At 42.9% G+C, this 15,438-nt stretch overlaps 1 protein-coding gene across 1 annotated transcript in view; it reads right to left on the minus strand.

Moving 5' to 3' along the window:
• Positions 1-209: 209 nt before the first annotated feature.
• KCNK10 (potassium two pore domain channel subfamily K member 10) overlaps positions 210-15,438 on the minus strand; it is a 123,591-nt gene continuing 108,362 nt past the window's right edge. Inside the window, exons 5-7 of the mRNA XM_063091092.1 lie at positions 6,665-6,851; positions 2,748-2,890; positions 210-830 (exon numbers count right to left, since the gene is read on the minus strand). Of these exons, the coding sequence (XP_062947162.1) occupies positions 210-830; positions 2,748-2,890; positions 6,665-6,851 (951 nt within the window). The remainder of the gene's footprint in view (positions 831-2,747; positions 2,891-6,664; positions 6,852-15,438) is intronic.

Consider the following 15,438-nt stretch of genomic DNA (forward strand, 5'->3'; position numbering starts at 1 on the left):
ACACTCCCTGCGTGTCCTGCAGTGGCTCTCTGAAGCGACATTCTTATTCTCTGACTCCTTCGGGCAGAGCAAGCGCTCAGTCGTTTATGGCACAGTGAAACATATTCTTCGGTGCTATGTAATTTTGGACGAACAAGAAGTCTGTTTAAGGCACGTGTCTCCGTGTGACTATAAAAAAACCACGACGCTTAGTCCAACGTCCTTCCCATTTAGTTTCTGTCTTCGAGTAACGAGTTGTCCTCGAGGTCCCTGTCTTTGGTGTCGGTGAGGACCATCCCGTTCTCCATCCCGCTGGGCTGCGGGCCACAGTCCGTCAGCATGGCTGTGCTGGAGTTGTCCGAGTGACACATCTTTTCCGTCTCCTCCTCCTTCTTCTCTTCATCCAGGGAGTAATTCCGGAACGTCTTGTAGATTTTCTGCACGTCCTCGGGCAAGGTCTTCTTGAGGTCCCTGTTTTTCCTCTTGGTGAGCCTGGAGGTGGACCCGAGCTTGTTGACGATGTTGTCCTCGGAGGCGCCCTGCCCGTGCTTGCTCAGCTGCTCCGGCCCCTGCAGGCGCAGGTTGTTGGGCCGGTTGTTGATGCTGTCCTGGGACGAGGCCTTGCAGCGGCCCGTGTCCAGCGCCGCGAAGACAGAGCGCTTCTCGGGGGACAGCATGTCGAGGGAGTGGGCCCGCTGGTCCAGGCCCAGGCGCCGGCGCTCCATGCTGCGGATGGTGGCCGCCCGCTGCAGCTTGTCGTGGATCTCCACGCTGAGTCGCCGCCGCGTCTCCCGGAACTCGGCTGTCACATTGGCCTTCCACTCGGCCGCGTGGGCCTTGATCTCACCAACCTGGCCAGGAGATGGAACAGCAACGACATGCTGAGGAATTCCTCTCTGCCTCGGGCCCCCCCCAGCACCCACAGCCCATGGGGGTCCCCAGGGGGAGGTTGGCTCAGGGGGGTGGTGGAGGAGATGCCCTGGGAGAGGGGCCCAAGACTGCTTCTGCCCCAGTCCTTCTAGCTGCCCGGATCCCCAGCTCAAATTGGCGAGTGACTAATGTGGCCGGGGGAGGCACACATGCCGGAGAACTCGAAGGAAGCCTGAGGTTGGGGGATGGTGACTGAATGAGGGGCGGACAGCACTCTGGGGGAAAGATCAATATTTGGAATGGGACAGGATTGGGTTCCAGTTACGTTTCCGCTCTTTTTTGAATTGCTGGGCCTCGTTCCTCTGACATAAATGGGGATGATCGTATCCAGCTCACGGAGTTTCTAGTATTATGTGAGATGAGGAAATGCACTTAGCTCAGTCTTGGCCACAAAACAGATGTTCAGCAGCCCCTTTGCCCTTCCCTGTCCCCCTAATATCTTTATCTGGGTAGGGTGACCAACCTGTCCCAGTTTGCCTAGGGTGGTCCTGCTTTTAAAACAGGAAGTCCCAGGTCCTAGGAATCTTTTCAATCCTGGGCAAACTGAGACAGTTGTTCACACTATATCTGGGCCATGCTATGGTCCTGTACGATCAGGCTTGCCCTGATTTAAGAAGACCCTACAGGCATCTGGTAACTGAATGTCCCTGGTCAGGGTGCAGGAAGAAGGCATATTCTGCCAAAAGCCACAGAACGTACTTGCTTAGAGTGATGTTTTGCCTGAGGACCAGCACCAAATTTCTTGGCTCTTAATTGACAGGGCATGAGTCCTGTGCTTCCCTATACAGATGAGTAACTCAAATTCTTGCATTTATGAATGTCAGTGTTCATATTGCCCCTTTCTCTTTTGTTACAGCTGGTTTTCAGCAGCTCACTTAGCTATCTGGGGAATCAGACTGGAAATTGCACGTGCACTGCTAATGTAAGCCACAAAATTAACTCTTAGGCCCAGTAATGATATGGGAAATTTCTCCGTTCAGCAACTTTCTCCTGGGGCCTTTTATAGAGAACAAAGTAAACAGTTGCCCTTAAAGAGGCTTCCCCTCTCCTTCTTTATTTGTTTTTCTTATCTCCTTTCCTTTCTTTAACTCTTTCTTTCTCCTTCTCTTGCCCTCCTGATTTCTTATTTCTTTTCCTCTCTTCCTAGAAAAACTATATGAACATTTTTTTAAATCAAAAAATCTATCCTTCCTTCTTATATCTTTGTCTTGCCTTCGTGTAGGTCTTCATGTAAATTTATATGAGGGAGTAAAGGCTGTGTACTCCTGGCCACAGGGACATAGTTGTCTCTATGGATCTGACCCCCAGAAAGAGACCCCTTGAGTTCACATCCCTGTGTCTGGCCACGGTTCCATGGTTTCGGTCTCATACTGCATCTAGAAAGACTCATGATGTTCAACTGCATTTCCATACAGACCATGAGACCTGAAGGACAGGCCAGGTTTCCCGGGCTCTTTACGAGATTTCTAAACCTCCCCACATATTTGCCGATAAGGGGCAATTGCCACCTCCCTCAGCCATAGTTTACCTCTGTGGACTATTTCTATTTATTTATTTTTTTCTTTTCATTTTTTAAAATCGGTTGTTGTGTAACTAGTCTTTCCAGGGTTTATGGGCTGGTAAGTGTATCACTATATTTTCTCACCTGCTAGGAAAAAAGGTCCAGAAATAACTGCTATTGCATTCCACTTGGCTTTGAGGTCATGATTCAAAATGAGAAAATCTTATGAGCCCTCCACAGAGTCAGAAACACTCTATCCCACAGAGCAGAGACAGGCAGTTTTCGCCACGAGCTAATCTGATCTCAGGAACATTCGTAGAGTTGGAAGGGGTCCTACCTCTTCTTTTGTCTTTTTGGACAGAACCCGTAGCCAATCTCCGATCATACTGAGGACAGCTGCAAAGTAGGCAAGGCCAACAAGGATCCAAAACCACACTAGGGGCTTATACCACTCCCGGTAATTGATGCCAGCGTTTCCCCCTGAAAACAACCAAACGTTACTTTAACCATGATCTGGCAGAGAGTCTTTGCAGAGCAAACATATTCTGGTCCATATAGCAGCGATGTCATTCCAACCTCATCTAACACTTGGCGGTCAGGCTTGCTGTATATAAGATGTGACAGAGGTTGGAGGGCAAGAGAAAGATGTGTCCCTTCCCTAAAAGAGCCTGACTTGTGGCTCAACTTACTTTGATTCTTGACCTTTAACCTTAATACCCATAACAAAAACTTCGACCCACCTATTGTCAGCCTGAGCACTGACGGTGAATGACTTTGAGCTAGAGGACAACAGATCAGGTCCAGCTGTCATTTCTTTTTCTTAAATCATCCCAAATGGTTTGGAATTCTTAAAACCATGTCCATCTTAAGCACACAGATATTTACCAAGAGATGAGTGAATTTGTACAAGTAAAGTTAGGCATAATGGCATTGCTGAGACTTTGATCTATGGAATAGTGGTTTAATGCTAACTGAGGGATGGTGTTTCCATGATGCTAATCCAAAGGGTCAATTAGCCTGACTAATTAGAATCACCATAAGCTAGAACTGAAAGGGACCTTTGAGGCCAGGTAGTCCAATCCATCTATTTTATAAATAGGAATTACAGTAAAAATCCATCCAAGCAAATTGTCCAGTTGCCTGATTGTATTGACTGGCTGTTCCACTAAAAGGACCGGACGTGTATTCTGAATAATTAGCCTATTTATTCCAGCCTTCCTGCAGGCCCTGCTGAGGGCACCAATGCAAAGCAGCTTCCAAGCTCAGCCCACTCCCTTAAAGAAGTGAGGAAGCTCCATAAGATAATGGACATCAGCCTTGCTCTCACTCTGTGAGATGCCATTGCCCGATGAAGCAGGCAGTGGCCGTTTCTAAGACCACTGACGTTAGCAATGGATTGGTAATTACAGTATCATATGATGAGTGATTCCTAGACTTTCCCACCGGGTGGTGGTTGTAACCACACCTAGCACCACAAGCTCCTATGGCATCACTAATACCTCCCAAGGGTAGCTGGGCAGGCACTGTGGCCTGTGGCTCTTCTCAGCATGCCTGAGCCCCCTTTGCAATGCAGCCCACAAGGTCTTGACAGCTATTGCCACTTCTTGAAGTCAGGATTACAAACATTGCTCTGTGTCAAGCCCCCTTCAGTGTGGTTCAGCTGCCTCTGTTTTTCCCCTTAGGCAGCCTTGTCTAGGACACAATTCGAGTGCCTGCAACATTATGTGGATTTTGAGGTTTACTTCGTTTCTGTACTAGGCCAGAGGACTCTGTAGCTTTCTCTTTTGGCACAGAGTAAATAATTCACTACTTTTGCAAGTCACTTGTCACCCAACAAATACTGCCACTAGGGTGCACTAGCAAGCAACACAGTGAACACCCTTCTGAGGCTCCCTTTATCAACCACTTGTCTGGAGTTTGGAGCTCTGTATGTGCTCCCAGTCAGGGTTGTGAAATGCTGTAATGTCATTAGGCTGTCCTAAAGTGAGTCAGCTACAAAATACACCAGCAATCAATCCTGTCTGATCCATGTTCTGATTACATTTCTAATAGAGTTGATACCAGGTCAAATCACAGCAACCATCAGCACTCGTTAATGTTTCTTTTTATGATTGATCAACTTTCCTTATTACTCTTCGAGTATTACCAAGGGGAAGTGACAAACTTCCAATCTTTTAAGCCACGCATTCTACGGATTGATCTGTGTAAGCTCTGGAAACTGGAGCTTAGAAGGGCCTGGTCTAACTGCAGTCAGCACTGTGAATTATAAGAGAGCCTGGTCTGCAGAAACGTAATGACAAAGGAAATATGGCTCTGTAATCACTGGTAAGTAAGGACATTTAAACAGTGTGGATGCCTGGGACTGTGCAGGTCATGGCTTTACTGGGTAAGAAAAGATAGGGTAAAGTACTGGTATGTAATAAGTGCTTGGCCCATGGTGGCTCAGATGAACAGATTAACAGATTGAACTGAGCAATCGGTTACAGAGCAGGGTCCATCACAAGTGTCTTATACTAGAGAGTTCTCAGGCCAGCCCAGTGCTAGCACAACCCCCTGCAAATTTTCCTGTGGGGCACTTAAAGATGTTTGTGAAATAGTTCTAAACTCCAGCTGCTATTGCACGTATTCATCTTCGATTGGAACCTCCGCTAAGTTTACTCACAGATCAGCTGTGGATGATATGAAGGGATTAACCAGAACACATCTACAGTTATTCCTCTTACTTCTCTGTTTTTCTGTGTGGTTTCTCACCAGAGCTTGAGACCTCTAATCAGACAGCACGGTTGAGCACCATGCACAAGGAAAGACCGGAGGGGTCCTAGGCCCCAGGCTTTCTATAAACAATTTTTAATCAAACAATTTGACTTTGCAATTCTCAGTCCTTAGTCAAGGTAAAGGAAGAAGGGAAAAAACTACCATTCCTACACAGTGAACTTCAGTCTTCATCTGCCCAGTTGGAATAGCTACAAAACCACTCTGCCAGTTATCTGTGTTCTGGAATTAATATGGAGGCAGCCGTGCTCCTGTGGATGAGCCTTCAGCATGCCTTCCAGAATTTCCTTTTTACCAGATTCCCAGAGACCAGATCCCCATCCTCCAATGTTCACCATACTCCATAGATAACAGGCCAAAGAAAGACCAGTCTGCCTGGGAGCTCAGTAACGTCCAGGCTCCTGCTTAACCAGGAACTGGTCAGGGAAACACACAAACACACACACGCGTAAATACACATGCACACGTGAACACACACACACTTACATGCACACATGAACACACACACACACACACACACACACACACACGATCCACCCAAACATTTCAAACTTAAGATCAGAGTTTGATTAAAGTGTTTACTTCCTGGAGTAGAAAATAATCAATTGTCTGAACCCCTCGAACTATCCCATTAAGAAAAGAGACGGATGGCCTCTTCCTCCCATCCCTGCCTTTCTGCCACACTCTGGGAAAGCAGTATAGGTATAAAGCCAAATCTTTCATTTTCAAGCTCCCTGTCCCTAGATGAAGTGGATAGTGGTTTTCTTTCATTTCCTTGAACATAACTCATTGACATTTCATTTTACAATAAAGACTATTGCTTCTATATACATTCATGCAGAACCCATTAGATTATATTCCCTCTGGGCAGTTCTCAGCTCCCAGGAGTCACCAGAGTCCTAAGTCTTACATCTGGGCATGTCCAGGACAACTTTTCCAGGGCCAGTACTGTGTCAGTAAGTTTAACCTGCAAGTCACGGCAGGTCAACCTCTGTCCTAATCTCCCCCAAGTTTCATACTTGCCACCTGCCAATACAGCCTTCACTGGCTGATTCAAAGAGCCTTAACACAATTCAGAAGTCCAGGATTCAATGAGAAATTTATTTCACTCTTGCATAATTTGTGTGATGATAAGGGCATTAAGCATCCTGTTGGGGAAGGAGCTGGATTTTCTTTCATGGCAAAAACCTGCTGCTGTTTACATGACACAGGACAAGGAGCTGGATTTTCTTTCATGGCAAAAACCTGCTGCTGTTTACATGACACAGGACAAGGAGCTGGATTTTCTTTCATGGCAAAAACCTGCTGCTGTTTACATGACACAGGACAAGGGTTTGAAATGGGCCCCTGCACAGCAGCCACATCAGTGAGTCATTTTTATTTGCATCTCCCGCAACGTCTTTTATTGTGATTTGGAAAAGCCCAGCTAAAGGATTATTCTTCCCAACAGGGCCCGGTGACTGGGATATCCAGGGTGCTTACCTGCCACAAAATCACCAAAGCCCACCGTAGTCAGAGTGACCACCACAAAGTAAATAGACTCCAAGGCTGTCCATCCCTCGATGTATTTAAAGATGACAGCAGGGATCGTCACAAACACAATGCAGCCAGCCAAGATGAACAGGATGGTTGAGATGACCCGGATTTTGGTCTGACTCACTTGCTTTTTCTAGGAGGAGCAAAGAAGAAAGATAGGCAGGTCAGCAGCATCACCCTGGATTCAGAGACAGATGCGTGGAAAAGGGTACTATGTGGCTTAGGTCCATGGCTTTTCATCTTTCTTCGGTCATAGACTGCTTTGTGGAAATCTGATGAAAGCTGTGGACTCTCTCCTGGGAAAATGTACATATGGAAGTTTTTAGGTGGTTGAGGAGTTTGCCACACCCCTTGGAACCTGTTCACGGACACCAGGTCAAAAAACCCTCCTTCACCCAAACTTTGAATGTCCTTGGCCTGGTTCCGAGACTGCAGCCCAAATTCTGATTCTAACTTCCTCACTAGTGCAAATGTAATTCTTTCCCAAGAAGGCCTTGCTGCCATTTTCCATGTGCTATTACTGCCTCTCCATGAAGGGGACATGGCTTAGAACTCTTTCCAGAATGCCAGTGAGGGCTTTGCACCTAGTTTCCCTGTGTCAAAGGGAATATGCTGGAAAAAAATGACCCGAGTCAGGCCAAAATGTTTGCATGAAAAGGAGAACCTAGCCACCCCATCCTCATTTGTGATGGACTCTTGCCAAGTATCCATTTGGGTCTTTACCTCCCTTCCCCCTGCTAAGGTTATACATCTACAACATACTTTGGTATTTAAACACACTTGTGTGAGCTAGTGCTGTGGTTGTCAGGTTTGTTTGGCTCTATTGTCCACAAGAGACAGGACAGGCATCAGAATGGCAGGGTCACTGTGTAATACGGGTAGTAAGAGCTTCATCTCATGCTCGTTCTGAAGGAGTTGGTAATTAGGTAGTAAAAATACATTGAGAATTAGACTGATATCAGGACAAAGGAATCCTGCCAGCGGAGTGTAGAGGTGAACTGGTAGCATCACTGGTATTTTCTTTGAACGCACAAAAGATAATCCCGGCATTGCCCCCTCTAAACTAAACAATCCTCTAGGTCTTCTCAAAACTCCCACAACTGGTACTGGAGATTATCATCAGGAGACCTTGGTTCCATATACTGGTATAAATACATGAAATATGCTTAACACCAGAATGCATGGCCTTTCTTCATTGCCTATGCTGATTCCCCACCAAAGGACACCACATTTGCGGCAATCCGTACAGGAGATCTTCACTGTGCAGTCTGCTTCCTTTCATTGCCCTCCGGTGAGTCAGAAGTCAGAGAATCTCAAAACACAGAGATATCTTTGCATTCATGTACTTCATTTCACAGATGCAAAACAGAAGCCAAGAGGGGTTAAGAGACTTGCATAAAATGATGCAGTTAACTGGGGGCAGAGCCAAGATTAGAATTCTGATGTAATGAACTCTCAGTCCAGTGGCTAATGCTAGAAACAGCTTTTCAAGTTATTCAACAATTTAGCAGCTCAAACAAAGTTGTCAGATGAAGTTGTCTTTCCCTAACAAAAGAAGCCAGACTAAGCCCCACTGAAGAATAGGTTATCCTGTGTTCCTCTGGAAAAGAAGACTGAGAATCAAAAATAGTCACTGGGTGATCTCTCTAGGAATTCAAAAGCTTCAGCCATAGTAGTGACATCTGGGCCAGGTGTCCCAGGACAGACGTGCTCCAGAGAGAATTCTCCCTCCTACAACCATCCGTTCGGCTCAGCCATGGAAATGCTGGTCAGGAAAGTGGCCAGGTCTCAGAGATACAACGTCGATCATGGTCTTGTTTCTTTTCCTTCTATTCTTCCCTCATTTGTGGGGAGAAGCGTCAGCTGATCCTTCACTGGAAAGCTCCAAGTTGAAAAAAATTTCTCCCCTCCATAATCATACCTCAACCCCATCAATCTCACCTGACTGGCATCGAAAGTCCCAGGTATGTTCAATACAGGAAAATGGGTTGGGCAATTAAATGAATAACTAAGAACAGGTGGAAAATATTTATTTGCACAAATGGAGATCAGACTACACCCCAATTCCCAGGTCAAAATATTCCCTAAACAACACTCATAAGAAAAGCTAAAGAAATACCATCCTTCCTTATAAAAAGGAGTTGTGTGATCTACTCCTAAGAGGTAGTCAGAGTATAACGTGGAAACAGGGAGACATAATTTGATCAATACTCTTAAATAGTCTCCTCCCCATCTCCTCAGAAAAGCTATATGAAGAAAATTACAACTTATTGATATTGTTGAAACTGTGTATGAAAATACCAGTTTTTTCCACACATAAAGGTATCATGACAAGATAAGTGACCTGAGAACGAGATATAGGGGAGGTCTTGTCCATTTTATGAATTTCCATGTTGGATATTTTAGAGGAATTTGTGGCGGCAGTTGCGTCCCTCTGAGAATCCAGGAACTTATTTGGCCTAGTTTTGTTTGTAGACATGTAGGAAAAGTCCAAAACCCCAAAGGAGACTTCCCCAGAAATCATGAAGTTAATGTGACTGCTGGCAATGGGAACGTCATTTCCCCATCTCTAAATCGTCCTCCTCAAGTATCTAATGAAATTAAAGTGAATTAAATGTTTGTGAGATGCTTGTTAAATCATCAATTAGGATGCAAATTCTATTGCAATCTAAATGAGGCTCAGGGTACCAAAGGAGGGCTACGAGGATGTGGGAAGCTGGAGACATTCCAGGGCTTCAGGAGAGGAGCAGAGGAGGAGAGGGAAGGAGTCAATTTGTTTGGTGGCAGAGAAGGAGATGTATCACAGAGGCCAGATCGTGATGTCTTAATTGCATTCTCTACTAGAGAGTTTATCGGCCAGGGAAACATTTCACCACTACTGACGGCCCAAGCCAACCAGTGTGTCCCCAGGCTGCTTCCCTCCAACATCCAAGGGTGATGCTCAGAGAATGCTTGGAGCATGTAATTATCAGGGTATTTTAGTGACTTAGGAAGTAAGTGTCGTGTGTGTGTGTGTGTGTGTGTGTGTGTGTGTGTGTGTGTGTGTGTGTGTGTGTGTGTGTGTGTGTGTGTGTGTGTAGGTGTATGAAAAGATGTGTATACCCATGCTTCACTATAAAAAGAATAGGTGTGGGCGTATGGTTTTAGCAATAGTTGTTTTCTGGATATTCATGTTTTTGCTGCCCTCTAGATATTAGAGAAAAAAAAAAAAAAGGTTGCCTTAATTGAACATTTTAAACTGTAGCTTTCAGGATGGGACCACAAACCATCTCACGTGTCATGTGGTGATCTGCAGGCTTCTTATCTCCATTAGTCATGCAACTGTTCACTACTACTGTTAAATGGTGTTTGAGAACATTGGGTCTAAGGGCAGACGGCACGAGACATATCTCATCCCTGCTGCTAAATAGCTGAGTGACCTCAGCCAAGTTTCTCAACCTCTCTGTGCATTAGTTTCTTCCTCTATAAAATGGAAATAAGAGAAGCCCTGCTCATAGGATTGTTTGGAAATTAAATAAATGTGTACAAGCTGAGCAGCGTGCTCAATGATTAACAGGAATTTTTAATGCAAATGTTCCAGTCTTTCCTTAGATGCAGACAGTTCCAGATTCAATGCTTCTCTTTGCTGTTGAGAAATGTTCCCTCTCATGTGCTTAAGATCTGAAGTCACTGTTGATTGTCCCTTCCTGGGTACATTCTCTCATATAATTACCTCATTTTCAACGAGAAAAGAAGTCCTCATTCTCTCTTGGTTCTTCCGTGCCAACTCCAGGTTAAGCTCTCAGACAGTTTCAGCTCAGAATCTTGGAAGCTTTTTTATCTGCCTTTCAGTTAATTTCCCCCTCGTTTTTCATCATCCTTTTGAAACTGCCAAGAATTGCAAATAACGTCTGCGATGTCAGGAACCAGCTGCAGAGGGACCCGAAGAGGCAGAAACCTCGCTCTCCCTGCCTCCTCCCCACGTCCCCACCACTTAACAGAATAGAGCTGTGTTTCCATGGCCAGTTGCTAGGCAAAATCGCATTGCTTATGTACCAGTAAGCTGAGAAGCTAACAGAAAGCCTTGGGAGAACCCAGATCTAACAGCTAATGTGTCCTTAGGCTAACAAAATTGTTACCTGGGAAGAGATGGTTTGATATATTTGGATGAAAGTGATAGGATGGCTGTGAATTTCTGTCCAAATCTTATTTTCACACTTTAGTGATTGGTTAGAAGAGATGATGCGTTCTCCCTTCTCCTGATAAAAACAGTATTATGCAAAACTATCTTCTGCATCTGGCTGGCACTAACTATAGGAATTTTTGAAGACTCAAAACCCATCTCCTGTAGAGCTCGTGTAATTATCAGAACTATATGTGCAATTATTCCAAAGAGCAAATAAGCTTCATAAACAAGAGGAGGAGCCAGCTCTAAAAGCTCTCCTTCAAGAAAGGGACGTGTGTGCCGGCAATTCTGGAAGTGTTTATTGGTTTCAGATCTCAGAGGGCTAAGCCACATGTCCAGTCCTCATTAAGCATAATTCCCTGCCTGTTTTTGTTTACACACGATGTTAACTTAGAGAATACATATATTTCTATTCCTTTGTGGGCTATTTTTTCATTTGATTTTTACCCCTTGCTAATCTACATTTTTCTTTTCATCTTTATGTACTTTCTTAGAATTCTGAAATTAACAATCCAGGTTGTTTTGTCTGGCTGAGAAATTGTTTCTTTGTGGTGATTTTTAGCCAGCATGTCTGGGATTTTATTTAATAATAAAGATACTGCAATAAAAATCCCAGGACAGGAGCTAGACAGGCAGAACTCTAGTCTTCAGTATAGTTTGGGTTTTGAAATGCAAACACATCACCATGGTAATACAATTGAACTGAAAATCTGAATCTCTCAAAAAGGAAAGCTAATAGAAACTGCCTTACAAAAGGATGGACTTTATTTTCCTATATTATTAAGTTTTCTTCAAAGATTTATTTTAAAAGGTCCACTTATAACTAATAGTTTCAACATCACAACAAATAGCCATATAGCACCAACAATTTTACAAACATCAAGGAGAGCTTTGAAACACCATTTGCATATAATCTTCATGGCAGAGATAGTCTAAACACACATTAGTGAGAATGACATAGTAAAATCTCCATGAGCCTACTGAAAATGTCCTACTCGAAAGCTGAATACACAAGTGGATCCTATCTATACCAAAAAAAAGAATTATATCCAGCATCTGACTCTGGAGTGACATTGTAACATATAAGAAATTGGCCGATTCAGTACTTTGCTGGTTTCACCATGCAAAGTTTTTGAAAAAGATTTTGGTATACACAAATTGTTTTTATCACTGGACTGACAATGTAGGTGCCTCTGGAATAGAAAAATTAAAATTAACAAATAATAAAGACTTTTAGCTGTTCCACTCCAGGATGACTTCAATTAAAATCTTTGAAAGTTTTCTGGTCTGAAATTGGGTGGCTGCTAAGATTTGAAAATAATACACTATTGGAACACAAGATTTTGCATTCAAAGTTCAACTGGTTCGTTTATTCAGCACATGATTATTAAGGACGTTTATATGTTAGGGACTGTTCTATTTGGCAGAAAAGAGACAGAGAGGGAGAAAGGCAGAAAAGAAGAAAGAAAGAAAAAAAGAAAGAGAATGAGAGAGAGAGAGAGAGAGGAAGGAAGGAAGGAAAGTTCCTTTCTTCCTATCTTCCTTCCTTTTTTCCTTTCTTTTCAGGTGAATACCTTTTAATGCAAACACATATAAAGAATAATGAAATCCAGATTGGAAAAGATGAAGTCAAACTGTCCCTGTTTGTAGATGACATGATCCTATATATTGAACAGCCTAAAGCCTCTACAAAAAAACTCTTGGAGTTGATAAATGATTTCAGCAAAGTTGCAGGATTCAAAATCAACACACAAAAATCAGTAGCATTTCTATTCTCCAATAGTGAACATGCGGAAAGAGAAATCAAGAAAGCTTGCCCATTTACAATAGCCACCAAAAAAATAAAATACTTAGGAATAGAGTTAACCAAGGATGTGAAAAATCTCTATAATGAGAACTACAAACCACTGCTGAGAGAAATTAGAGAGGACACAAGAAGATGGAAAGATATCCCATGTTCTTGGATTAGAAGAACCAACATTGTGAAAATGTCCATACAGTCCAAAGTGATATACAAATTCAATGCAATCCCCATCAAAATTCCAATGACATTTTTCTCAGAAATGGAAAAAACTATCCAGACATTTATATGGAATAACAAAAGACCATGCATAGACAAAGCAATTCTGAGCAAAAAAAATAAAGCCGGAGGCATAACACTACCTGATTTTAAATGATACTACAAAGCTATAATACCCAAAACAGTATGGTACTGGCATAAAAGCAGACACACTGATCAATGGAATAGAATAGAGAATCCAGAATCAACCCACAAACCTACAGCCATCTGATCTTTGACAAAGGCACCAAGCCTATACACTGGGGAAGAGACTGCCTCCTCAGCAAATGGTGCTGGGATAACTGGATATCCATATGCAGGAGAATGAAACTAGACCCATACCTCTCACTACATACTAAAACCAACTCATAATGGATTAAAGAATTAAATATACACCCTGCAACAATAAAACTTCTTAAAGAAAACATAGGAGAAGCACTCTAGGAAGTAGGACTGGGCACAGACTTCATGAATATGACCCCAAAAGCACAGGCAACCGAAGGAAAAATAAACAAATGGGATTATATCAAATTAAAAAGTTTCTGCACAGCAAGAGAAACAATTAACAGAGTTAAAAGACAACCAACAGAGTGGGAGAAAATATTTGCAAAATATACATCTGACAAAGAATTAATATCCAGAATACACAAGGAACTGAAACAACTTTACAACAAAAAAACAAGTAACCCAATTAAAAAATGGGCTAAAGAGCTAAATAGGCATTTCTCAAAGGAAGATACACAAATGGCCAACAGACACATGAAAAAATGCTCAACATCACTCAGCATTCGGGAATTGCAAATCAAAACCACACTGAGATACCATCTCAATCCAGTTATGATGGCTAATATCCAAAAGACTGAAAATGATAAGTGCTGGAGAAGTTGCAGAGAAAAAGGAACCTTCATACATTGTTGGTGAGACTGCAAAATGGTGCAGCCTCTATGCAAAATGGTATGGAGGTTCCTCAAACAATTGCAGATAGATCTACCATATGACCCAGCTATCCCACTGCTGGGAATATACCCAGAGGAATGGAAATCATCAAGTCGAAGGTATGCCTGTTCTCCAATGTTCATCGCAGCACTCTTTACAACAGCTAAGAGTTGGAACCAGCCCAAATGTCCACCATCAGATGAGTGGATATGGAAAATGTGGTATATCTACACAATAGAATACTACTCAGCTATAAAAACGAATGAAATACTGCCATTTGCAACAACATGGATGGACCTAGAGAGAATTATAATTAAGTGAAACAAGTCAGGTACGGAAAGATAAATATCACATCTTCTCACTTATTTGTGGGAGCTAAAAATAAATAAATAAATACACAAATAACCTGGTGGGGTGAGGGAAGAAGACACAACAATTACAGTTCCTTGAAGTTGATACGACCAGAGAACAGAAAGGAGATTGTTGGGAGGGAGAGGGGAGAGGAAGGAGGGAGGGAGGTTTTGGTAATGGGCCAAAATAATCAACCACATTGTATATTGACAAAATAAAATTAAATTTTAAAAAAAAGAAAGAAAGAGAATAATGAAATAAGCATTAAGAAATCTTATAGGGAAAAGATGTGCAAACTAAAAGCGAAAAAGGCAATGAGATGCAAGAAATATTCAGAAAGTCTTTAAGAAGGATAACTTAAGAACATAATTGAGAAAACGACTTTGAGGTATAGGAAGCAGAGATGTAACAATGATTTGAAGGATCTAGAATTTTCCTGGAGGTATAAGAAGTCTTCTTGTCTGGGCTTGAACCTAATTGTTTCAAAAACAGAAAAAAAATGGAGAGAAGAAAGAGGTATGTGTGAACTCTCCAGTTAGACCACGAACAGAAAAGGTTAGATAAGAAAGGAATAGAGCTATGTAGAAAGTCATGCAGGAATAAATCCTAAACTGGGAAGCAGTGCATTAAGGGAACTCAATGGAAACACCCAGAACTGAGAAAAAAATTTAGCAGGATATTTTCCAAGCTATGAATGAAGTTGAAGTCTATAACTTTTCTACTCTTTCCTTCAATAAATATTTATCATGCACCAGCTGTCTGTCAGGTACTGAGCTGACTTCATTGGTGAGCAAAACAGAAGGCCCCCAGTCTCAGACAGCTAGCGGGGGCGAGACAAACATTGATCAATCACACAGGAAAATACATAATCACAGCTTTGACAAGTCAGATGCATTATGAAGAGTGAGAGAGAATAACAGCAGACCTAATGACACTGTTGAAATGTCTGCCTCTCACTGTCCCCCATATTTATTATCCATACCTCAAGACTCCCCCATTGTAGTAAAGGAAATTTGCAAATGAGTCACAACAGAGGATTAAAGCTGGAGAGAGGTAACCCTGCAAGCAGGGCCAAGGAGGTTCTGACGAACTTGGACTGTAGGTATATCGGCTGCTTTCTGCTCCTGACGAAGTTTCCATTGACGGCCTCAGGGTGGGACCATCCAAGGTGGGTACCTTGACATCCTGAGAGACTTGTCCTCTTTGTTT

This window comes from Cynocephalus volans, chromosome 3, assembly GCF_027409185.1.
Source record: "Cynocephalus volans isolate mCynVol1 chromosome 3, mCynVol1.pri, whole genome shotgun sequence".
Taxonomy (NCBI): domain Eukaryota; kingdom Metazoa; phylum Chordata; class Mammalia; order Dermoptera; family Cynocephalidae; genus Cynocephalus; species Cynocephalus volans.